At 46.8% G+C, this 25,785-nt stretch overlaps 1 protein-coding gene and 1 non-coding gene across 5 annotated transcripts; one reads left to right on the top strand and one right to left on the bottom strand.

Moving 5' to 3' along the window:
• Positions 1 to 980: 980 nt before the first annotated feature.
• Positions 981 to 24,006, bottom strand: ARF3 (ARF GTPase 3). 4 transcript variants are annotated; one of them, XM_035256962.3, is made up of 5 exons: positions 23,832 to 24,006; positions 5,994 to 6,234; positions 4,752 to 4,862; positions 4,414 to 4,538; positions 981 to 3,870 (listed from the first exon to the last, which is right to left on the bottom strand). In XM_035256962.3, exons 2-5 carry the CDS (start codon positions 6,139 to 6,141, stop codon positions 3,709 to 3,711), a joined length of 546 nt encoding a protein of 181 aa, XP_035112853.1. In that variant the 5' UTR covers positions 6,142 to 6,234; positions 23,832 to 24,006; the 3' UTR covers positions 981 to 3,708. The 4 variants fall into 4 exon arrangements, with proteins under 4 accessions (XP_035112853.1, XP_035112855.1, XP_035112856.1 ...); XM_035256964.3 differs by lacking the exon at positions 23,832 to 24,006 and adding an exon at positions 22,607 to 23,046; XM_035256965.3 differs by lacking the exon at positions 4,752 to 4,862.
• LOC118144582 (U6 spliceosomal RNA) lies at positions 21,424 to 21,530 on the top strand. Its single transcript, XR_004729350.1, has one exon. It is a non-coding gene; the product is annotated as a U6 spliceosomal RNA (small nuclear RNA).
• Positions 24,007 to 25,785: the final 1,779 nt, after the last annotated feature.

Here is a 25,785-nt window from a genome sequence, read left to right as displayed (position 1 = left end):
GGCAGAAGCACTGGTCCCTGAGGGTGATGGCCTATTAATAACAGAAGAGTTGAAAAGGAAACTTGGCTGGGGAGGCAGCAGGGAAATAACTGAATACAAATTATATGCTTAACACTGGTACTTGGGCTCTCAAACTTACTACATGCCTAAATCCTATCCCTTTCCCACAACAGCAGACTGGGAAGACCTCTGTCCTCAAAGCTTAAGAAAACAGTAAGAGTGGGAAAGGCTTGCCTGGCTTTCCCAGACCTCACCTACCCTAAAGGTGACACCATCCCTTTCTTTGCCTGGAGCCAGACACTGGTAGCAGGAGAGGAACAGAATAGTGGTGGCAGTGGGATGGGAGGACAGCAGCTTTATGGAAAAGGTCTATTCCTCAAGACATTTGTGGGATCTCTGGATGAGGCTTGGCATCCTGACAATGAAAAACCACATGCCTGAAGTAGAGCTGATGCAGGCCTGTCAGTTCTAAGAGGGATCAAGGCCATAACAATGCCCGGACATTTATCCTTCATGCTTATTCATTGCCAAAGTCCAGAACTAGATTGGTGAGAGGTCTCTGTTCAAACTAGAAGCACCTCATGTGCAGGGCTGAGGAGATCTGAAAGTAGAGGCATATGGGCCCTCCAAGTTCAGGGCCCTTCAGCCAGTGAAGTCCCTATAGTCCACCAACAGGTGATAAATATGGCTAATTTCAGATTTAAACCTTTTAGAACTAGAGGAGGAAAGTCACAAAGCCCTCACACTCTGATGCCCAATTCATTTGGGCTCCCCACCGGGATATGATGGGAAGAAATAAGCAGTATGGAGCGGGACTAGATTCCTCCCTAACCCCATTCTCTATCAATCAAGTGTGCCTTTTACTCCTTTGCTGAAATAAGGAGCACTATGGAGAGAGGAACCAGAAACAGAACTACCCTCACCACTGAATCACTGCCCCATGGCTGCTGCACAGCAAGGATGAAGGTCTGCTCCAAAGCTGCATAAAACAAGTTTAATTTCCAACCGGGGTCACAGTCATCGCGTTATCCCACATTTTGAGCAAGGATAGAGAAGGTGAGTTATTAAACATATACAGTCTACATTCCAGAGGAGGAAAAAAGAAGAGAAAACCCAGTTCAGAACTGCAGTTACCACTATAACACTACAAACTTTGGGGTGGGGGGAGGGGGAAGTCCTCAGGAAGTAGAAAGCCAGAATCAGGGAAAGCATAAAATTAAACCTACCAGAGGAGAGCAGGAGAGGGAGTGGGTAGAAATGGAATGAAACACCCAATCCCAAAAGAGCTGTTAAGTGAATGGGAATGTAGAAAGGACCACCCCTGCCAAGGGCTTAGCAGCCAGGGATACTACCAAGGTCACTTACTGCCCCCTGCTGGACAGATCTGGGGCAGCCCCAAGGCAACCTTTTAACACTTTCAGCCCCAGATTCGTCCCTAGAGCCCTAAAACACGAGGTGAGGGGTGAGGCCTGAAGTGAAGAAAACCTATTTAGGACTGGCATCTAACTAGAGAAAGACAGGGAATGAGGCAGGAGAAGAGGTAAAGTCCTCACGAACCACAAAGATAGAGTGGAGAATCGTAAGTTGGAAAAACATATACATGGAAAAGGGCAAACAGACAACAGCCGTGAATGACTTGAGGTTGAAAAGGAAGAGTTCAACGAGGGAGAGGCAATGGGAAATACAGCAAATAAAAAGTACGGAGGGAAGCATCCATGGTGTCAAGGGAATGAACACATTTTTAAATCAAATAGAACCTCTAACACCCCCACACACACCACACCACACACACACACACACCACGTGAACACTCGCCTAGAGGGCAAGATACCTGCACACACCTGCTGCATCCTGGGTAAAACATTACTAAGTAACTGGCACTGAGGGAAGATACCCCTGGAACCGCTCTTTCACAGTTCGATCTTGGATGGGGTTACTGGTATTGATCTGCCTGCTATAGAAAAAAGTGGCCAGGAAACCTGGCCCCATGGAGTGGGGCTTTGGACAGCCCCACTGGGAAGGTGTCCCTCAGCCATGCTGTGGGGGGGCCCTGGGCCCTGACCTTAGCAGAAAGGTTATGGGCAGCTGTCTCAGAGCTCAGGGCACAGCCAGCACACACAGGAGCCCACAGGACAGCCATGTCGTCACAGAAACTACAGAAGTCAGGACGCAGGCCAGGACCTCAGGGACAAGTGCCCCCTGCAGACAGAGAGATGCAGTAGCAGCAGCTTCTGAACTACATAATAATGGGGGGAAGACCACTGCATCCCACAAGCACTGACAACCACTTCAGGATTTTATTCCCTCCACTCTAACCCCCAGATCTATTTATGAGAAGTGGGTGAGGAGGGCAGGGACATGGAGGGTGAAGGGACAGCAAGGATGATCTGAGGGCCTGGAAACAATTGAAAATCTTCATCCTTCAGCACATTCTGGACTAGAAAACAAGAGTTGGAGAAGAGGGGGGCTGATACTGAGGTCAGCTATGTCACCCCACTCCCCAGCTCCTCATTAGAACACCCAGTCAGCCCTGGTCAGGCCAGCAGGACTACTAGGGTGAGAAAACTTCTGACCAAGGACAGATGAATCATCATCCAGCTCCCAAGATCAGAAGAAGGGTGGGGGGCACTGGAAGGCAGGAACAGGATTGATCCATGCCTCACCTTCTCCTAATAACAAAAGAGAATGAAGATGAAAAATCTGAGGCCTTCTCCTCCCTTCTCCCATGCCCTGGGTCCCTACCACACACCCTGGACTTGCTATCCCCACATCCCCATCAAGCTTCAGAGGAACAGATCTGAGGATGGTGGGGGAGGATCAGTTGAACACTCTAAGCTGATAAGAGTGAGTTGGTTCTTCTCTCCTTCCCAATAACAAGGCAGAGCACAGTGGCAGTTCCTTGGGAACAGTCATCTAGAGATAAATGCCACCCTTCAGCCCTAAGAAGGGTGGAGAGTGAAGTACAAGGAAAATGGTGGTGGAGAATCCATTATCTGTCCTATCATCCAGAAAAACCTACCTGCAGAGACTAGGGTAACCAGTCAAAGACTGGGGCAGTCCAGCCTGACTAATGCCCTCCTACCTCCTTCCCTTAATCTCACCAACATGGAAGGGGCAGATGACAGGCTCCAGTGGGCAGTGTCCTGGCTGCAAGCCCTGAGCTTCACTCCACCCTCTCCCCGCTTCCCCCTGGCCCTGATGAATATATCTCTCTCTATACATGTATATACAGGCGCACACATGCACGCACACACAGAGAGGCCCGTGCAATTTCCATGTAGAACAGGGAGAGGGTAGCGAAGGAAAGGCAGACAGGGAATAGGAGGGCTTGTGAGGACAGGGAAAGGATTCAGATGCCAAGAGCACAGCAACCACTGCCAAACAAAGAGAATACCCCACCCGACCTCCCGAAACCCAGAGGGTGAGAGAGAGAGAAGGGCCACCCCATGAAACCATAACAACCTTGTTTTTGTTTTAAATCCAGTAAAATTGGAATAATTCATCATCAGGACAGCAATTAGGGATTGGTCATATAGGTGGACAGGAAAAAGAAGGGGAGGCAGGGGAGGCGAGGCTCTTGCTGGGCATGCGGACATGATACCCAGGGCCCTGGCCACACTTGCAATGGAGAGGAAGGGGTAGGAGTGGGCAGGGTGACAGTAGGTATGTCAGGGGTGGGTGGGGCACTTGGATAGGGCTGCCTGGCTCTCACTTCTTGTTTTTGAGCTGATTGGCCAGCCAGTCCAGGCCTTCGTACAGCCCATCCCCGCTGGTGGCACAGGTGGCCTGAATGTACCAGTTACGGTGACGAAGGGAATGCAGGCCCAGCTTGTCTGTGATCTCAGCAGCGTTCATAGCATTAGGCAGATCCTGGAGCACGAGGGAGACACACAAAAAGAAGCCTCAGGATTTTTTAAAGGCTTCTAGAACACCCATCTATCAAAGAAATGTGTACCAGCACCTTCCCCTCCTCCTTTATTTTAGGAAACCCACAAGAAGATCCTAAGGAGCTACTTTAGATTTAGTCACCCTAGAACCCAAGATTCAAGGCACCAGAGGTCACTGTACTGAGGAACTGGAAACCAAATATGAGGTTGGTAAGGAAGTAGAGACATGATTCAGACTGACCAAAGAATCAGGTCTGTCTGACAGCAGGAGCGAGGCCAAATCTACTAAAGTAGATAATAGGCAAGATGAAAGAAAGATTTGAGGCGATCCCTGAGGACTGAAATGTTGCTAAATAAAGCTGGGGTGGGGCACAAGAAGAGGGACATAAAGAAGCCAAGTACTCAATTTCCCACACTTCTAAAATTGAGAGTATAGTAACAGGGTTTCCCATATAACAGGCCCAAGACCCAATGATTTCCACAGCCAGTTTCCACAGCCAAATTCAGGGGTGGGAAGAAGTCTCACCTGTTTGTTTGCAAAAACAAGGAGCACAGCATCCCGGAGCTCATCCTCTGCCAGCATCCTCATTAGCTCTTCCCGGGCCTCATTTACTCGCTCCCGATCATTGCTGTCGACCACAAATATCAACCCTAGGGAGGCAGAGCATGGGCTGCACTAAGATGGCAGGTAACCCCCTTGCCCCCAACCAAAAGACAACACCTGCCTGACACCCTCCAAATATTTGCTCCCTTTCCTCCCTTTCTCCCATCCCCAGGAGCTGTAGCAGGGTAGCATACATTAACAAGAAAGATAGCCACACTTTCTGCTCATACTCAGCCAACCCATGCTAGGCCTGGGCATACCTTGGGTGTTCTGGAAATAGTGTCTCCAGAGGGGCCGAATCTTGTCCTGGCCACCCACATCCCACACTGTGAAGCTGATGTTCTTATATTCTACTGTCTCCACGTTGAACCCTTTGGAAGAAAACAGTCAATGGCCACTTGGCCTCAAACACTAGGCCCGCAAACAACATCACAATGAGATTGGTTCTGCTTTCTCCCAGTGGGGGTCATGACACCAACAATGGAAAAAAAGCTATGGCTTCCTCAGACCTGGTAATCCTTAACCTAGCAGCCTAAAGGCCAAAATGAAAACCTAAGAGAAGTAGAAGAGGATGAGGAAGGTGGGTCAAGAGGTTCACAGTTGCCTGGGTAATGTGGGCCAACTTTTCTGACTTTTCCACTCAGTCTTTGGCTCTCCCTCCTGCAAAATGACTCAGCCCTACTCCAGTACTTTGGCCATCAGAGTTGGCTTCAGCTAAGATGTGGGGTCTGAGAGGCAGACTGAAGAAAGGGAACTGAGCTGGCATCCTGGAGCCCCAAAGGCAGAGCCAGCTGACAATGCTGACTGGAGCCTCCATCTACATGGCAATGTTCTCCCTCCCTTCAGCAGACTGTAACCAAGATTGGCCACCAAAGATCTAACCCCAAGCAATTCCAGGCCTTTGGCAGGAACATCAAAGCCTTTCACCTGCTTTCCAAACAACACAGAGAACAAACCAACTCCATGCCTGAGGGCAACTGTTGAGTGCCAGGCCATGGAAGCTCCCACAGCAGGGAGAGCCAGATTAGGTGGGCAAACAACAGCCCCAGCACCTACCAGTAAGTTAAACAACACCCATCTCTTCTTCTTTTTTTTTTTTTTTGAGACGGAGTTTCGCTCTTATTACCCAGGCTGGAGTGCAATGGTGCGATCTCAGCTCACCGCAACCTACGCCTCCTAGGTTCAAGCCTCAGCCTCCCGAGTAGCTGGGACTACAGGCTGAGCCACCATGCCCAGCAAAGTTTTTGTATTTTTAGTAGAGATGGAGTTTCATCATGTTTACCAGGATGGTCTCGATCTCTTGACCTAGTGATCCACCTGCCTCGGCCTCCCAAAGTGCTGGGATTATAGGTGTGAGCCACCACGCCCGGCCCTCCTTTCTGAACTCCACAAATTGCATGGACTTTCCTGGGGAGAATAGACCAGGTGGGGGAACCAGGAATAGGTGCCCTGCCCTGCCTCAGCTGCCAGAATGAAAGTCCACGTCCAAGCTGTGCTCTTACCAATGGTAGGGATGGTGGTGACGATCTCCCCCAGTTTCAGCTTGTATAGGATGGTGGTCTTTCCTGCAGCATCCAGGCCCACCATCAGGATGCGCATCTCCTTCTTCCCAATCAGGCTCTTGAGAAGGTTTCCAAAGATATTGCCCATGATCACAGCAGCTGCTTTCTAGGGACAGTGGGGCCCAAGTAGGGGCAGTGGCAGTCTGGTTTTGGCCTGGTCCCTGGTTTGGAGTACTTGATCCTAGACAAAAGAAATGTAAAATCATACCATCATTTGCTGGTCAGGACTTCCAAGTAAATGGAATTTGCTAAGGTCATGCTAGAGTTCATTCATGACAAACTGAGAGCCTGAGAGGACGTTACATACCAAGGCCCACTCAGATACATATTGACTCTCTTGGAACAGAAACAAAGCAGTAAACACTAAGGATCCCTGCTCTGCCAATAATCTAACTATGTGACTCTGGCCAAGTTCCTTCACCTTTCCATATGTGCACCTGTAAACAGAGGGGGGGATTGAACTAGATGATTTCTAAAGTCCCTTCAGTTCTGACATCCTATCCTATACTCCAAGGCATTGCAAATCATTAATGCCCCTCCCTCTCCTAACCTTACCCTGAGACTTCTGGAAAGGATGGAAGTGGAATGAGGAGTGGTTTTCTGTGACTGCTAACAAGGTTCAGGCTTGCCAGTTTCCCAAGGTTTATGCTCTCTGCTCTAATCAAAAGACTGCCCCTTCCCTTCTTATATTTCTGCAACTCCATCTTTCTTCCATACCAAAATAAATGAGACTTAAAGAAAGCTGCACTCCTAAAAGAGGCTGATGATCCTTTACGCTCTGTGGAATGCCAGCTGATAATGTTGTGCCCTGTTCAAAGAACACTGCACTGACGGTAGAGAGGTGGGGTATGGCGGGGCTACCGTTTACTCCTCAGCTAAGTGCATCCTAGGCTCACTGTGGCCCATCCAAGGAGAGCTGTTCCACGTGGTTGTGGCAATGGGGCAGTCATCTTGTTGGTTCTCTGCTTTTCCCCTAAGACTTTTGGCCTATTCTCCACATACTAGGGTAGTTTTAAAACCAAACTCAGGTCATATGATTCCTTTGTTCAAAACCCTCTTGTGGCTTCATAGCTCCTTTTCAGTAAAACCCAAGGCCCAAACCATGGCTTACAAGGTCCTACAGACCTACACTCCTCTCTACTTTTCCCATGATATCTACCACTCTCCCTTGCTTACTCCACTTCAATTACCCAACACGTTCCTTTCCTGCCTCAAAGTTTGTTTGTTTTTTTTTTTTTAAAGAGGCAAGGTCCTACCATGTTGCCCAGACTGGTCTCAAACTCCTGGGTTCAAGCAATCCTCCTGCCTTACCCTCCCAGGGTACTGGGATTACAAGCATGAGCCACCATGCCTGGCCCAAAGCTTTCATATTTGCTATCACCTCTGTCTGGAATGCTTCTCTCCCAGATAACCATCATGGATTACTCCTTCACCCACTTCAGTTGTCTGTTCCATTGTCACCTACCAAAGAGGCCTCCCAAAACCACCTACATAACACATACACACATAGACACACAAACCACTCCCTACCCCATTTATCCCGCTTTACTTTTCTTCATAACATTTATCACCATCTGACACATTATATATTTATTTCTTGCTGATTATTTTATTCTTCCTATGATATCAGCTCCTTACGTGTTTTGTTCACTGCTCTGTCTCCAGTACCAAGAATCATGCCTAGCACACGATAGTTGAATAACTGAACTAAGCTCCAGGGTCTCTACTGACTTTACTGGCAGCTCACTCAGACTGGATGCTATGCCTGGTATATGGTAGGCATGTAACCAATACCTGCTGATGCTGGGCTCAGTGGCTCACATCTGTGTAATCCCAGCACTTTCGGAGGCCGAGGTGGGTGGATCACCCGAGGTCAGGAGTTCCAGACCAGCCTGGTCAACATGGTGAAACCCCGTCTCTACTAAAAATACAAAAATTAGCCGGGAGTCATGGCATGTGCCTGTAGTCCCAGCTACTCAGGAGGCTGAGGCAGAAGAATTCTTGAACCTGAGAGGTGGAGGTTGTAGTGAGCCAAGATCATGCCATTAAACCCCAGCCTGGGTGACAGAGCAACACTCCATCTCAAAAACAAACAACTTGCTGAAAGGATGAACAGGAGTATTAAGAACCACTGTATCTATGCGTCCACTTAGAACACTTCACTGGCAAAAAAGGAAAAAAAGAACCATTGCAAAGGTACAAAATGTCTATCTGCTCACCCCAGCCATTAACTCAAGGGAGAATCAGATTCTATGCACAGGATAGCCACAGAAATGCATCTTTGAAACAATAATAAAATGAGGATTCAGAATCACCCATACAAGCCAGTTCTCTGTGCCCGCAGGAGGCATGTGTCAGCGGGCGGCTTATTCAGCAATCACCGTATGCCAGCTGCTGGCATTATCTACAGAGTCTGGGAATCAGAGACACACGCACACCCCAAACCCAGCAGCCAAAGGGACAGGTCAAGACCAAGTATGCCTAAACCCAAGAATGTGAAAGGTGGATGGGAAGGAATCCTATATACAAGCTAAAGCATGGGGGTTTGGTTTTTTTTTCAAAACCTTATGACATTTCCCCCTACCATCCCTCTCAGTTTGCAGCAAATTCCACACTAGTGCAACTGAGCCAGATCAACAGTCCCTGAGACCAAAGTACTAGTTTGTCAAAACAAACAAACAAAACAAAACAAAACAAAAAAACAGAAACAATGAGTGCTTATGGAGTGTTTCATCTTCAAAAGGCCTCCTCAGACAGCTACTAATGAGCCAGGTGTGGCGGTCTCAGTAGGTTCCCCAGATGAGCCCTACCCTTGACCCAGAAGGTTCATACCCCAGGAAGAAGAGCTGGCTCAACCTTAGGGTTCAACTTCAGTCGAGCCACCTGCTAGCCTTCCTCCCTGCCCTACCTTCCTCAACTCACCAAGGTGGACAGATTCCCGAGGACCCTTGAGGGACCTACCCAGCTAAAAGCAGCTCCCATCAACCTTGGCAATTTGCAGTAGTCTAACTTTTGGTTATACTATTAACACCTCCTGAAATTTAAACCTTCCGCAAGTCTTCCTAGTCTTTAGTCTGCCTCCTGCTCAGGCAGCCTTTCCTTCAGCTCCAGATGACACTTTGCTTTTAAAGGTGTGGTATCAGGCTTTGGCCCAGATTCTGAATTAAATTTATGCCACTCATTTATCTTGCTGTCCTTTATGACTGAAACTATTGCTGATTAAATGCTTACCAACTGTGAGTATAGTGGTGACTGAAAAAGATATAAGGAGCCAATATCCCTTGCCCCAGAACACAGGTACACTGTCCTTTGATTTGTTCCTTTCCTAGGCTGCCATGCTGAAGTACTGGTTCAAAAGCTAATCCCAATGTTACATCTATTTCTATTTCCTGGCATGCCACATCAAGGCTTTTGAATGACCTTAACCACTCAATGTGGCATTTACTACCTTGTGGAGTTTTTCTTCTTTTGTAAGTCTGTGTATTTACTGTCTCCTCAGTTAAACTGTGTATTCCCTATGGGCAAAGACTATGTATATTTATTTTGAATCTGTCCTCCCTCTAGTGCTAAGTTCACCGTGGGAGTTCAATTAAGCACATTGGCTGATTTAAGCCTCATCTGAGGATGTCCTTATATTATTTCTTCTGTCCAGCAGGATTTGGTGTTTCTAGGTAATGCACAGTTAGTTGCTTAGATATCCTGTCAATTCTCAGCCATTTTTCACACATATTTGACCCAGGACAGGTTTGGGAACAACACAAAAGGACTAGAAGACTAAAACTGGTGGGATTCTCTCTTGGCATTTAATATGCAGTGGGACTCATGAATAACTGATAAAATATCTAACAGCTGGCTGGGCGTGGTGGCTCATGCCTATAATCCCAGCACTTTGGGGAGGCTGAGGCAGGCGGATCACCTGAGGTTGGAAGCTCAACACCAGCCTAGCCAACATGGTAAAACCCTGTCTACTAAAAATACAAAATTTACTAAAAATACAAAAATTAGCTGGACATGGTGGCACGCACCTGTAATACCAGCTACTTGAGAAGCCAAGGTGGGAGAACCGCTTGAACCTGGGAGGTAGAGGGTGCAGTGAACAGAGATCACGCCACTGCACTCCAGCCTTGACGACAGAGGAAGACTGTCTCAAAAAAAAAAAAAAAAAGGCCAGGGACAGTGGCTCACGTCTGTAATCCCAGCACTTTGGGAGGCTGAGGCAGGTGGATCACATTAGGTCAGGAGTTTGAGACCAGTCTGGCCAACATAGTGAAACCTCATCTCTACTGAAAATACAAAAATTAGCTGGGCGTGGTGCCGGGCACCTGTAATCTCAGCTACTCGGGAGGCTGAGGTAGGAGAATTGCTGGAACTGGGGAGGTGGAGGCTGCAGGGAGCCAAGATTGTGCCATTGCACTCCAGCCCAGGAAGACAACAGTGAGACTCTGTCTCAAAAAAAAAAAAAATTAGCTGGGCATGGTGGTACATGCCTGTAGTCCCAGCTACTCCAGAGGCTGAGCCAGAATAATCACCTGAACCCAGGAAGCAGAGGTTGCAGTGAGCACTCCAGCCTGGGTAACGAAGTGAGACTCCATCTCAAAAAATATATATCCAGTAGCTATCATGTGTCTCCCTGATGCAGCCCAGGGCCTTGAAACTAATGGACATTATGACTCCTCTTTATTTATTTGTTTTGAGATGGACTCTCGCTCTGTCATCCAGTCTAGAGTGCAGAGGCAGAGGTTGCAGTGAGTAACCAAGTTCAAGAGATTCTTGGGCCGGGCGCGGTGGCTCACACCTGTAATCCCAGCACTTTGGAAGGCCAAGGTGGGTGGATCACGAGGTCAAGAGATCAAGACCATCCTGGTTAACAAGGTGAAACCCCGTCTCTACTAAAAATAGAAAAATTAGCTGGGCATGGTGGTGCGCACCTGTAGTCCCAGCTACTCAGGAGGCTGAGGCAGGAGAATTGCTTGAACCCAGGAGGCAGAGGTTGCGGTGAGCCGAGATCGTGCCATTGCACTCCAGTGTGGGTAACAACAGCGAAACAACGTCTTAAAAAAAAAAAAAAAAGAGAGAGAGAGATTCTTGTGCCTCAGCCTCCCAGGTAGCCAGGATTACACAGGCATGCACCACCACGCCTTGCTAATTTTTATATTTTTAGTAGAGACAGGGTTTTGCCATGTTGTCCAGGCTGGTCTCAAACTCCTGACTTCAAGCAATGTGCCTACCTGGGCCTCCCAGAGTACTCGGATTACAGGCATGAGCCACCATGCCTGGCCATGACTCTTCTTTAAGTATAATCAGGAGTTTGACTTAAATGAGCATTTCAAAGTGGATGCTGGCTTTCTTGTCTTGGCCTTCCCTGTCCCTGCTATTACCAGAGAGCATGCTGCCCTACCACCAAGTCGGTAGCAGCTTTCAGCTTTGTGCCATGAACACAAATCTTTGGCTAAAGAGCCTATTCTCACTTTCACAATACTTTTCTAGAAAAAGCACTAGGAAGCAGAACGGCAAACCAAACAAACCGTAAATTCTCTATGTATTATATAGCCTATAGTTACTCTCTTTCACTACAGATGGAACTCCTGTGTTGATAGGACAAAATGCCAGGATTCCATTGGCTGTTGGAAACCAAATCAGCAGTTCAGACGGAAAGTGAGTGGCTCAAGATGAAGAATGGAATATACTAATATTGCTATTAGAGGATATCTTCATGTTCTGTTTTACAGTCAGAAACTTTGTTAACACAGGTAAAAACAATAATAGGAACCCAAATATGTGCTCTAGTACAATCTGTGTGGGACACTGTAGTTCAGTTAAGCACATCAGCTGATTTAAGCCTCATCTGAGGATGTCCTCACTTGAGGACAACTCACTGCCCTCACCTCACCCCCTCAGCAGAAGCAGGCTGTTATTGTAACTGGCTGCTCAGCCATCTTTCCTTGCGTATGTTACAGAACATACCTGCCTCAATCTCCAGGTGCTTTTAAGAGTCACACATCCCAGTCAGCCCATACTCCCTTGAACTGATTCCAGTGAATGATCAAGAATGTGCTATGAGACACCTCTGAGCAAACTCCTGATCTGGCACTACCTCCTCCTCTTCAGGGTCCAGGGGAAGGAAGACCAGAGTCTTCCAAACCCTCTGCTGCCAGGCACAGTGCAGTAAAAACAGCTTTGTTCTTAATTTTCGAATTGAAGTATCACTGATAGAGATGCTATTTTTAGCACAGCTAAGTAAACAGACCAATATAATTTAAGGAAACAAAAGCAGAGTATGCCTGTACTGAGTTTTCTTGGTGCAGCTTGCTTGTGACCTGTGTAAACTCCAAGTTTTTGCATCAAGAGCACTGAAATCAGAATACAAGAACTCCTAGATTAGTATCTCAATGGTTTTTACTGAACTTAAAGATTTCCCAAAGTCAAGAAATAGCTTCTGATGTCAGCTTTTATTCATTCATCAAACATTTACTGGGCATACTGAACTAGGGATACAGAGAGAAAGACAATTTCTGTCTTCATGAAACTCAGTCTTTAATGGAAAACACAGAATTACAAAACAGTGGGAGGGTAAGAATAGAGTAAGCACATAGTATTATGTGGACAGAAAGCTGGAGCATTAAATCAACACTGAAGGGTAAAGGGTGATTCCCAAACATAATTCTCAGGTCAGACCTGAGCAGACTCCTAAAGGAAGAAGAGGAAGTAATCAGACAATAAAGAGAAAATGGGGGAGAAGTGTGTGCAAAGGCATAAAGACTGAGCCAGAGCCAGGCGCGGTGGCTCACACCTGTAATCCCAGCACTATGGGAGGAGGAGGTGGGTGGATCATGAGATCAAGAGAAGGACATCATCCTGGCCAACATGGTAAAACCCCATCGCTACTAAAGATACAAAAATTAACTGGGCATGGTGATGCATGCCTGTAGTCCTAGCTACTCGGGGGGCTGATGCAGGAGAAGCACCTGAACCCAGGAGGTAGAGGTTGCAGTGAGCCAAGATCACGCCATTGCACTCCAGCCTGGGCAACAGAGCAAGACTGTCTCAAAAAGCTAAAAATAAAAACTAAAAGACTGAACCAGAAACAGTGGCACACACCTGTAATCCCAGCACTTCGGGAGGCGGATGCAAGAAGATTGTCTGAGCCTAGGAGTTCAAGACCAGCCTGGGCAAACTGGCAAAAGCCTATCACTACAAAAATAAAAAATAAATAAGTCTGGGCACAGTGGCTCACGCCTGTAATCCCAGCACTTTGGGAGGCCAAGGTGGGCGGATCACAAGGTCAAGAGATCGAGACCATCCTGGTCAACATGGTGAAACCCTGTCTCTATTTTTTTTTTTTAATAAAATAAGTAAAAAATTAGCTGGGTGTGGTGGTGCACAGCTATAGTCCCAACTACTCAGGAGGCTGAGACAAGAGAAATCACCTGAATCCAGGAAGTCGAGGCTGCAATGAGCCATGATCACACCACTGCACTACAGTCCAGGTGAGATACAGAGTATGTCTCAAAAAAACAAAAGGAAAAAGAAAAAAAAGAACCTAAGTTTCAGATAGGACTTCTAAAAAAATTTATATAGATAATTTTCTTTTTTTAAAAGAAATGAGGTCTCACTCTGCCATCCAGGCTCACTGCAGCATCCAAATCCTGGGTTCAAGCAATCCTATTGCCTCGGCCTCCCCAGTAGCTAGACCTACAGGCCCAATCATCACACCCTAGCTAAGTTTTTTATTTTTATTTTTGGTAGAGATAGAGTTTCACTTTGTTGACCAGGCTGGTCTCAAACTTCTGACTTCAAATGATCCTCCAGTCTCAGCCTCTTAAAGTGAAGATTACAGGCCAGGCGTGGTGGCTCATGCCTGTAATCCCAGCACTTCGGGAGGCCAAGGTGGGCAGATCACCTGAGGTCAGTTCAAGACCAGATTGGCCAACATGGTGAAACCCCACCTCTATTAAAAATACAAAATTTGCTGGGTATGGTGATGCATGCCTGTAATCCCAGCTACTCATGCAATAACATGATCTTGGCTTACCACATTCTCTGCCTCCCAGGTTCAAGTGATTCTCCTGCCTCAGCTGAGTAGCTAGGATTACAAGTGCCCACCACCACACCCAGATAATTTTTTTGTTTGAGATGGAGTCTTGCTCTGTCACCCAGGCTAGAGTGCAATGGCACAATCTCGGCTCACTGTAACCTCCACCTCCTGGGTTCAAGCAATTATCCCAAGTACTACTTGGACATACTGAACTAGGGATTTAGAGAGGGAGACAAAAGTAAGAGAACAATCTCCTACTTTTCTCACAAGTAGCTGGGATTACAGGCACCTGCTATCATGCCTGGCTAATTTTTGTACTATTTTTTTTTTTTTTTTTGAGACGGAGTTTCGCTCTTGTTACCCAGGCTGGAGTGCAATGGCGCGATCTCAGCTCACCGCAACCTCGGCCTCCTGGGTTCAGGCAATTCTCCTGCCTCAGCCTCCCAAGTAGCTGGGACTACAGGCATGTACCACCATGCCCAGCTAATTTTTGTATTTTTAGTAGAGACGGGGTTTCACCTTGTTGACCAGGATGGTCTCGATCTCTTGACCTTGTGATCCACCCGCCTCAGCCTCCCAAAGTGCTGGGATTATAGGCGTGAGCCACTGCGCCCGGCCTATTTTTGTACTTTTGTAGAGACAAAGTTTCACACCATGTTGGCCAGGCTGGTCTTAAATTCCCGACCTCAGATGATCCACCCACCATGGCCTCCCAAAGTGCTGGGATTACAGGCCTGAATCACCACACCCGGCCCAATTTTGGTATTTTTAGTAGAGCTTGGGGTTACACCATGTTGGCCAGGCTGCTCTCGAACTCCTAACCTCAGGTGATTCACCTGCCATAGCCTCCCAAAGTGCTGAGATTACAGGCCGGACTCACCACGCCCAGCCAGATGGCATTTTTTATTAGCCAAAGCCAGGTGCAACTGGGAAGTAGCTTATTTGGATACAGCATGGTGGTGGGTAAAAGAAAATGATGGCCAGGTGCAGTGGCTCACACCTGTAATCCCAGCACTTTAGGAGGCTTAGGGGGGTGGATCACCTGAGGTCAGGAGTTCAAGATCAGCCTGGTCAACATGGTGAAACCCCATCTCTACTAAAAATACAAAAATTAACTGGGTGTGATGGTACGGGCCTGTAATCCCACCTACTGATGCTGAGGCAGGAGAATCGCTTGAACCCAGGAGGCAGAGGTTGCAGTGAGCTGAAATCATATCATTGCACTCCAGCTTAGGTGACAGAGGCTTGGTAAGAAAGGAAAGAAAGGAGAGAGAGAGAAAAAAAAAGAAAAGAAAGAGAGAAAAGAAAGAAACAAAATGATGATGAGGGATGGGGTGGGAGAGATAAGCAGGGAATGGATCATGAAAGGCTTTAAAAGCCATGCTGAGTAACATGATCAGGTATACTCTTTAGAAAGACTATTCTAAAGGCAGAAGTTTCAGAAGCAAATTAGAGGGGGAAAGACTGGAGACACAGAGACTGCTTAGGAGATATAGTAATACAGGTGAGAAATCACAAGTTCTTAACTATAGGTGGAAATAGAGGACATATCAAAATGGTAGAATCTACAGGATTTAATGAGTGCCTCAATATAGGCAGGAGAGTGGAAGATCAAAGATGATTCCCAGGTTTCTGGCCTAGGGACTGGGTGGCATTTCTTCAGGAAAAAAATACAAGAGGAACAGATCTGAGGGTGAACATGTTTGTTTATATTATTACTGCTGTTTTTAGAAACCAGGTCTCACTCTACCACTCAGACTAGAGTGCAGTGGCATGATCATGGCTCACTGCAGCCTCCATCTCCTGGGCTCAAGAGATCCTCCCACCTCAGCCTCCCAAGTAGCTAGAACTACAGGTATACATCACCATGCCTGGCTAATTTTTAAATTTTTTTTTGTAAAGACAAGGTCTCACTATGTTACCCAGGCTGGCCTCAAACTCCTGGCCGCAAGCAATCCTCCCACCTCAGCCTCCCAAAGTACTGGGATTATATGTATGAGCCACTGTGCCTGGTCCCTCAATCTTAGAAAAGGACCTATGGCAATGTTCTTTTATCCAGCCTTTGGATGTTGATGCAGAAGGATGAGATGCTAGAATAATCTTGAAACCATGAAGAGACAGACATCAAAAACTCCAGAATGTCAGAGTGGAAAAATAGAAAAAACTCAGTTGGGTCCTTAATGACAGTATCAAGGTGGTAAATTAGACTTTTTTCTTTTTTAGAGATAGGGTCTCATTATGTTTCCCAGGATGAAGTACAATAGCTATTCACAGGTGCCATCATGGTGCACTACAGCCTCTAATTCTTGGGCTCATGCAAGACTGAGTAACTGGGATTACAGGCCTGCACTGCCATGCCTGGCTTCTTTTGTTTTTGAGATGGGGTCTTGTTCTGTCACCCAAGCTGGAGTTCAGTGGTGTGACTGTGGCTTACTGCAGCCTCTACCTCCCCGGTTTGAACAATCCTCCCACTTCAGCCTCCCAAGTAGCTGGGACTATAGGCATGCACTACCATGCCTGACTAATTTTTGTTTAATTGAAGTTTTGCCATGTTGCTCAGGCTGGTCTTGACCGCCTGGGCTCAAGTGATCTACCCTGTTATTACAAGCATGAGCCACTATACCAGGCTGGCTTCTTTTTTTAAATCATAGTAAAATACACATAAAATTTACCATTCTAACCATTTTTAAGTATACAATTCAGTAGCTTTAAGTACATTCACACTGTAGTATAACCATCACAACTATTCATCTCCTGAACTTTTTCATCTTCCCAAACTGAAACTGTACCTGTTAAACAAAGTCTCCCCTTGTCCTTCCAGCCCCTGGCAAACACCATTCTACTGTCTCTATGAATTTGATTGCTCTGGGTACTTCACAGTAGAATCATACAATACATGTTCTTTTGTGTCTCCCTTTCTTACTCCTGACCTCAAGTGATCCACCAGCCTCAGCCTCCCAAAGTGCTAAGTCAGGCATGAGCCACCACATCTGGCCTATGGCTGCCTTTCTACTAGATGTCTTGCTATATGATTTAATAAATCCTTGAGGCACGGCTTGGTGGCTCAAGCCTGTAATCCCAGGACTTTGGGAGGCTGAGGCAGTGGATCACCTGAGGTCGGGAGTTGGAGACCAGACTGACCAACATGGAGAAACCCTGTCTCTACTAAAAATACAAAATTAGCCAGGCATGGTGGTGGTACATGCCTGCAATCCCAGCTACTCAGGAGGCTGAGGCAGGAGAATCGCTTGAACCTGGGAGACGGAAGTTGTGGTGAGCCAAGATCATGCCATTGCACTCCAACCTGGGCAACAAGAGTAAAACTCTGTCTCAAAATAAAATAAATAAATAAATAAATAAATAAATAAATAAATAAATAAATAAATCCTCTCAGCCTGCCGGGCATGGTGGCTCACGCCTGTAATCCCAGCACTTTGAGAGGCCAAGGCAGGTCGATCATCTGAGGTCAGGAGTTCAAGACCAGCCTGGCCAACATGGTGAAACCCTATCTCTACTAAAATTACAAAAATTAGCCAGGCATGGTGGCAGGCGCCTGTAGTCCCAGCTACTCAGGAGGCCGAGGCAGGACAATTGCTTGAACCTGGGAGACAGAGGATGCAGTGAGCTGAGATCACGCCATTGCACCCTGGCCTGGGCAACAGAGCAAGATTCGGTCTCAAAAAAAAAAAAAAAAAAAAAAAAAATTCTCTCAGCCTTTGAACCACATGTGTTTTCTATTTTTGCAACTAATACATCCTAACTAATGTATCTAGGTATAGTGTACACAATGGGAGAGGAGAAAAGGGCAAAGGCAGAAACCTGCCTGATGATAATATCAACATTTAAAGTAGTAGGAGTCAGGCGCACTGGCTCACAGCTGTAATCTCAGCCCTTTGGGAGGCTGAGGTGGGCGGAACATCAGACGTCAGGAGTTCAAGACCAGCCTGACCAACATGGTGAGACCCCCTGCCTCTACTAAAAATACAAATTTAGCTGGGCATAGTGGTTCATTCCTGTAATCCCAGCTACTCAGGAGACAAGGCTGGAGAATCGCTTGAAGCCAGGAGGTGGAGGTTGCAGTGAGCTGAGATTGCACCACTGCACTCCAGCCTCAGTGACAAGAGCGAAACTCGGTCTTGAAAAAAATAATAATAATAATAAAATAAATAAAATAGTGGGAAGAAAAGCAGGCCAGGAAGGAGTGAGAAGCAACCAGAGGGGTAGAAGGGAAATCAAGAGAGCAAGACATCATAGACACCAATGGGGATAGAACATAAAAAAGAAAAGAGGGAGGATCAAAAGCTATAGTTTTGGTACAAACTAAAACATATCTAACTAAATTAGGCCCCAATTAACTCAATTGGTGGTGTTTAGGCTCAGGCCAGAATTGTTATGGCAGCTTCCCATCTAGTCAAAGAACAATCCTGGAGAAGACTCCAGGACACACAAACCTGAAGGAAGCCACAGCTATGAAGTAAAGAAGGATCCTGAACCACCCTGTCTGATGGAGATCCGAGCCATGGACAACTCTCAGCAAATGAGTCAGAACAGAGGACAAGGTCTTAGAATCCTAGCCGGATAAAACAGTGACAAGATAAAAACTAGACCCATTTGTTTCTATGGAATGTTCTGTGGCACTGCCCTCTGCCCAAAGCTTTCAGTTTGCCTTATTCTTAGAATCTCACCAGTTTACAACTACTACAGCTCCTGATATTCTACAGCCGCTCCAATCCAATGCCCACATCTATAGTTTTGGATATCCAGAACACTATACATTCCTAATTACAAAATCACCTAAACTCCAATAGTCAGCCTAGAGCCCTAATAATCTTCTGCCCCCAATCTGGTCCCACTGTGCAAGTCAAGATGGAGCTGACAGTAAACTGCTTAAACAAGGAAGACATGATTTGGACAAGGCCATCATTATACAGAGCAGCCTAAGGACACATAGGAACAGAGAACTGCCTACTTGGGAAATAAGAGTTATCTGTGATCCATCAGCATCCCAAACACACTTCTACTCTAGGACAAATGTATTCACGTTTGTCTGTTTTGCTTTCCAGAGCTGGAAATGCCCAATGTGCCTCTAGTGCATTATAGGCCAGCTGGAAATACTGACCCTATCAGCCACTGGATGGCTGGGCAGGCCTTGGGGTGGCTAGAGCCCTCTTGGGCCAGCCATCTCAGATTTCAGTTCTCACTATTACCATTTTTTGTGTATGCTATGATTGTTAAAAGGCTAGAAAGCACCTCACTAAACTGTGAGCTCTTTGCCAGCACATACTGTGCCTTATTCATGTTTCACGTGCCCAGCATCCAACCCCAATAACTGACCTGTAGCTAGTGACTGACATGCTTGTTGAGAACAGTTCTACTGAGGGTGGCAAAACACTTGTGGGGTTGAGGAAGACAGTATTCTATAGGTGGTCCCTGATCCTTTTCCCTGTATTTGACAAACTGAAGAAATGGTTTCCATGTCCTCAGAGCCCTAGGGTTCTCTCTTGAAGAGAGGAAAGATCGTATGAGAGGCTGTAATTACACCCCACCGTTAACTACACCACCATTAACTCCACTTTTATCCATTTTATGTATTCGAATTCAAATAAAATTTTATTTAAGCTTTGATTGATTTAAAAAATAAAGAACATAAACCATTTCAACAGAGTAAATACTCTCCAGCATCTTAAGCTCATGCTGAAGATTAAACATAAGCTAGGCCAGGCTTTCAGCAGTAATGGGAGAATTAAAAGGTACCAAGAAAACTGCCACACCCAGTCATCTCAACTTTCTTCAGGAATACAATAATAATGGTGGATTTCTAAAATCTTGAGCCATTTCCTTTCTGGTCTACATGGTGTGACAGATCCTTTGCATAAGTCCATGACAAAGCTCTAATATATTCATGAAATCCCTACTTTAGTCAGTTCTTCCCTAGATTATAATATGAAGCCTTCAAACATCTGTGGGACTCTTTCCAAAGGCTCCCCATGTCTTTTCTTTATCAACTAGTTTTATTAGCACTCTAACTATATTTGTGACAGATGTTACAGAGAAGACAGTACGGTAGACAGTGAATTATACAGGTATCACGATATCTAGGCCATATTTTGAAACAGATACTCAAAGGCAGACATTTTTTAAAGACTGGACTAAACGAAAAGAGTGAACTAAATGAAATGGATCCTGAAATACTGACCGATACCTAAAATAAGGGGACCTAGAAATCTAAATCCCTGACCTGGGTCATCAGGATGCTCTTTTCTAGAAGAGAACTATTATCTCAGAGTCACACTGACTTTTCTAATATGAATACTATTCTTGTGCCCCCATGTCCTCACCCTACATCCAAATTGATGGTTCAGGGCCCCTGCTTCGCTCCAGCTTCACCTCCCACTCAGGCTGCAGGAGCTGTCTCTGTGAAGCTGATGCTGAAAAAAGATTTTGCGGCTCATAAGCCTACGACCAGCATAGAAAGTCATGGTAACAATCATCCCTCTACACAAGCACCTCAGGCAGCAAGGTGTTCTTTTGTAAACCTCTTTTCCTCTAAGGCAGCCCTGAGTGTTCATATTATTAGTATTATGATGATGGATTATTAATAGCAGCTAACAGTTATTTGATACTATGTGCTTTATAAAATACTAGGCGCTTTACATTTATCTCATTTAATTCTACTGACAACCAAAAAAATAATAATTCTCTTAAAAATCATATTAGGTAGATACTATCCTTACCTTTTTTATAGATGAAGAAAATTAAGATAAGACAGGACAAGCAATTTTACAAGAAACATGCAACTGGTCATTAGCAGAAGCAGGATTTGAATCTAATTTTGTCTGATTCCAATATCCACTCTTAATTCTGTCTCTAAATTTGCTTGCAACAAAAATGGTGAGGAGAGGTCAGGCATGGTAGGTAGTTCATGCCTGTAATCTCAGCATCTTGGGAGGCCAAGTGGGAGGATCTAGTGAAGCCAGGAGTTCAAGACCAGCCCTGGCAACATAGTGAGATTCTGTCTCTACAAAAAGTAAAACATATTTGCTGAGCATGGTGGCGCACACCTGTGGTCCCAGCTACTTGGGAAGTTGAAGTGCAGGATGGGTTGAGCCGAGGAGTTCAAGGCGGCAGTGAGTTATAATCACACCACTGACCTCCAGCCTAAGTGAATAAAAATAAAGGTATATAGGGAAGCAGATTCCAGTTTCCCTCAGTTACATACTCAGCTTTAACTAACCTGATTTTTAAAAAGTTCCTCCTTCTAACCAATAAATCCCACCCTCTGTCCTGAGTCCATTTCCTCTTATTATGACTCTAGTGTAAAAGAGCAGGGTGGATGTGGTCACTTCGGCAGCACATATACTAAAATTGGAATGATACAGAGAAAATTAGCATGGCCCCTGAGCAAGGATGACACGCAAATTCTTGAAGCATTCCATATTTTGTGCAGTCTGGGAAGAGCATTTCAGTATCTATATCTGCTAACTGGCGCTAAGGAAATAGTGAGTCTGAGAAAAAAAAAAAAAAAAACCCAAAAAACAAAACACACACACACACACACACACACACACAGAGTAGGGTAGATAAATGCACACTACAATATGACTCTGTGCACTTTTCACTCACTTCCACTCTTTCTAGTCTGCTCTCTGCTCTTTTTTATACTTGCATTCAGTATAATAATAGCAGCTACCATTCATTGGTATCACTTCTGCGCCAGACACCACACACATACATACATCGGTCCCTCCTCCAAACTCTCCAGGATCCCAATTCATATATAACACTTCGAAGGACTTAGGTCTGATGGGGAGCTCCCTTTGCCCACAATGGGGAAGCAGGAAATCTGGGACTAGAGATAATAACTCTGTGTTCTAGTAATATTTTTCTTTTTGGGTCTTAGTTTCCATTATCTATGCCTATTTTGTGCCTCTTTAGAAGGCACAGAGACCAAGACTTCTTAATTACTTCAGCCAAGTAATTACAAAAGCCAAAGGTCTTTTTACCCTTGCTCAGCTATCTCAAGGCACTTTTGCTGACAGTCAAGCCATCTCTTGCCCTTTCCTTAAACTGTAGTTAGAAAGCTTGTTGAGTTCTACTTATTCACATTCTAAATTCATCATGGGTTTCCACTGTTTGCATGGGCATTGTGGAAATCCAATTCCTGTAGTAAAAAAGCTTCTAGTCTCTTTGGAAAAGCAAGATAGACACCTATAAAAATTCTAACTATGCAAGGTAATAATTCCATGCTGGGAAGCCGGACACACGTGAATATGTGATACATGAGAGCCCTTACTGGCTGAATCCAAGGTCAATCATTCATTCTGTGAAAAGCTGAACCTTAATGGGTTCGTTTCTTAGAAAGAACTTTTACAGACATGTTTTTCAAGCTCAGGTCCAATGGGCTATGATAATCCACTGTCCCATAACACTGTCCCATGTCCCAACTCATGGCAAGTGGAGACACCTACCCCAACAACAGGCCCAAGACAAAATGGCAGCAAAGACTGTTACTACCTACCTGATTGAGAACAGGGAAGGAGGTATGCAGAGACTAGATTCGGTCCTGTTGCACTGACGCAAGCAATCAGACCCTTGCAGCAGATCTCCTCCCAATAAAACTTTCATGCCATAGACCAGGGGTGACCCAATCCAACAACAGCAGAGACAGGTTTTAGGTTACATTTCTCCCTCATCGGGATGACCTTACTATTTCTTCTCACTCCTGACCACATACCACAATCCTCCACCTCCTCCACCACATTCCTCCTGGCCTGGACAGATGGAGACCAGTCATAAAGTAATCAAATAGGAAACTCCCCAAAAAGAACAGCTATCACTCGGCTAATCAAGTGGCCCGTATTAACTGGGAACTCCACCTCCCCAACTCCCCCTCCTCCCCTCAAACGATTCGCGTAAGCAATGGCTCCATTTTCTGTTCCGGGAATCCTGGTACTTCCTAAAGAAAGAAAGCGGATTGGAAGACACAAACTCAGGGCCAGTGACAAGATGCTCCCTCCTCCTGTGAGACCGCCCCCGCTCCGCCTGGGGGAGGAAAGCCCCACCTCTCTTCTCCCAGGAAGATCAGAACCCCTTCCCCCTTTCTCCTGCCTCCTCTCCACCCTTTCCCCACCTGCTGCCCTCTTCCCAACCTGCGGTTCCCTAGACTCGAAAGCGCAACCTCTACCAGAATAGCGTCCCTGTGGTGCCCCAGTAGCCTGCCCCGTTGGCTATCCCCCCAGACCCCCTACGCACCCTTACCCTATGATGGGGGAGGGGGTGTAACCACAGCAAGGCTTCTCTTCGATCTCCTATTGCTAAGGTGGGGGAGGAAGAGGGAGTACAAGAAAGCAGCATTCCCTAGCCCTTTAACGGAAAAGATACAAACAGCCATCACCGCCCCCGCATCACCTCTCCCCGGACGGTTTTCCTCCCCCTCAACAGCCCACCTCCTGCAGGCAAGAACCTAACTGCAGCCCAGGTCGCCCCCTTGTGCGAGGCGGAGGACAAATCCGTGTGCGCCCCCCACCCCCACCCCCACCCCCACCCCAGCTCCGTGTCCTTCAAATGCTGGGGCAGGCGCGAAGCTGTCCTGACGCCCTCTCCGAGCTCTCGGGTGTAAAGGATCCCACCGCCCCACGTCAGGCAGTGCCGGGCGGGGCCCGGGAGGCGCTCTATCTCCTCAGCCCTCACCCGGTCCAAGCCTCTTCTCTACCTGGACCCGCCTTCCCTTCCCAGCCCCTCACCTGTTCCTATCAGCTGCACCGCTGCGGCCACCGCCTCCGCCCCGGAGGTTCCGTTCCGCTCCCTCCGGCTCCCCAAGCCGACTTCAGCCCGGCTGCTGCCCTGGCCCGTTCCCCGGCTCCCTCCTTCCTTCCCTCCACCTAGCACCGGAAGCCGCGACAGCAACTGGAGCTGTGCGGCGTACCCCCACCCCCAGCCCGGGATACTTCCCACCTCCCCGATCGCGCGAGAGCTGCGCGGTAGCGAGCGGCAGTTCTCGCGATACCCATCACCATGGCAGCGGCTGCGGCGCAGGCAGCCGAGCACTGGAGCTGGAGTCTGGGCGGGGGCCGGTGTTGGGGCTGGAGGCTGTGGGCGGCGGAGGCGGGAGCCGGGAATGGGGATGAGACAGGGAGGACGGAGGTGAGAATCCCAAGCTCCAGGGTTGTGCCTGGAATTTACGGACTGAGGTCACAAGTTGGCTGCGTTGGAGACTGGGGCTGGGCTGAGGGGCCCAGGAGCTACTTGGGCAAAGCCAGCTTCGGGATATGGGTCGTTGCTGTGGCCTGCCTTATCCAGCCAGACTTCATCTTTCTTAATCTGGGCTAGCTGCAGTACCTTGAGAGCCCTCACTGCACCGTTGTTGGTCACGATTCCTGAGACTACATTACTCCGGGGTCTGAATGGAGAGATCCTTTCCCATAAGGAAGAGGAAGGTTGGTGATGAACTTAAGAGGCTAAAGGAAAACAGCTGGACTCCCGGCCAGTTAGGAAGTTGGAACTTGAAAGAGGGAGAGGAAGTGTGCCTAGCTGAATAGAGATTTTAGTATCCCAAAGAAAAACGAAGGACTTTGCACCCATATTTCTTGCTTTCCGCCCACCCCTATTTCCCTCACACTCGGTTTTGCACCTGGTCTAGATATGCAGAGCTGCCTTGAAACTATCATAGCTGTGATAGAAGGGCACTAGGAATGCTAAGAAACAGAAGGTTCTTTAAGTGCCCTCTTCCCTCATTTACAGCAGTGTAAGGGAACGAACACATGGCTCTTCCCTAAGGCTTGAGCCAAAATTGTTGCTCTTTAAATTTATTGCCTTGGTTGGTTTTGTTTTCTTGCTTCCAAGAACTAAGCTGGGGCCCGGCCCTGTGGTTCACACTTGTAATCCCAGCACTTTGGGAGGCTGAAGTGGGTGGATCACTTAAAGTCGGGAGTTTGAGACAATGCTGGCCAATATGGTGAAACCCCATCTCTACCAAAAAATACAAAAATTAACTGGGCATGGTGGCGCACCCCTGTAATCACAGCTACTCAGGAGGCGGAGGTTGCAGTGAGCCTAGATCTTTCCACTGCACTCAAGCTTGGGTGACATAGCAAGACCTCTTAAAAAAAAAAAAAAAAAAGCTGGGCTGGGCCTGGCATGGTGGCTCAAGCCTGTAATCCCAGCACTTTGGGAGGCAGAATCTGGTGGATCACCTGAAGTCGGGAGTTGGAGACCAACCTGACCAACATGGAGAAACCCCATCTATACTAAAAATACAAAATTTTCCGGGTGTGGTGGGCTTGTAATCCCAGCTACCTAGGAGGGTGAAGCAGGAGAATTGCCTGGACCTGGGAGGCAGAGGTTGCAATGAGCCAAGATCGCATCACTGCACTCCAGCCTGGGTGACAAGTGCGAAACTCCATCTCAAAATTTAAAAAAAGCTCGTAGATTGCCACGTATATCTAACTCCTTGTCATCAATTCCTGGTTTATGCACTTAGCAGTCCCTAAACCCAGTCTGCTTTCTCTCTTACGTTAACCTGATGAATAACATGACCCTAGAATGTCAAACCAAGGGGACCTTAATTTAAGATGGTAAGGGATGAGACAGATAACAAGGAAACTATTTATAACAAGAAATTATATCTGTCCTGGGCATTGCTGTTAAGGGCCTCTGCCCTGCTAATCTCTCTTTTTTTTTTTAAGAGACAGGATCTCA

This window comes from Callithrix jacchus, chromosome 9 (genome assembly GCF_049354715.1).
Source record: "Callithrix jacchus isolate 240 chromosome 9, calJac240_pri, whole genome shotgun sequence".
Lineage (NCBI taxonomy): Eukaryota > Metazoa > Chordata > Mammalia > Primates > Cebidae > Callithrix > Callithrix jacchus.
This window is presented reverse-complemented; position numbering and strand designations above follow the sequence as displayed.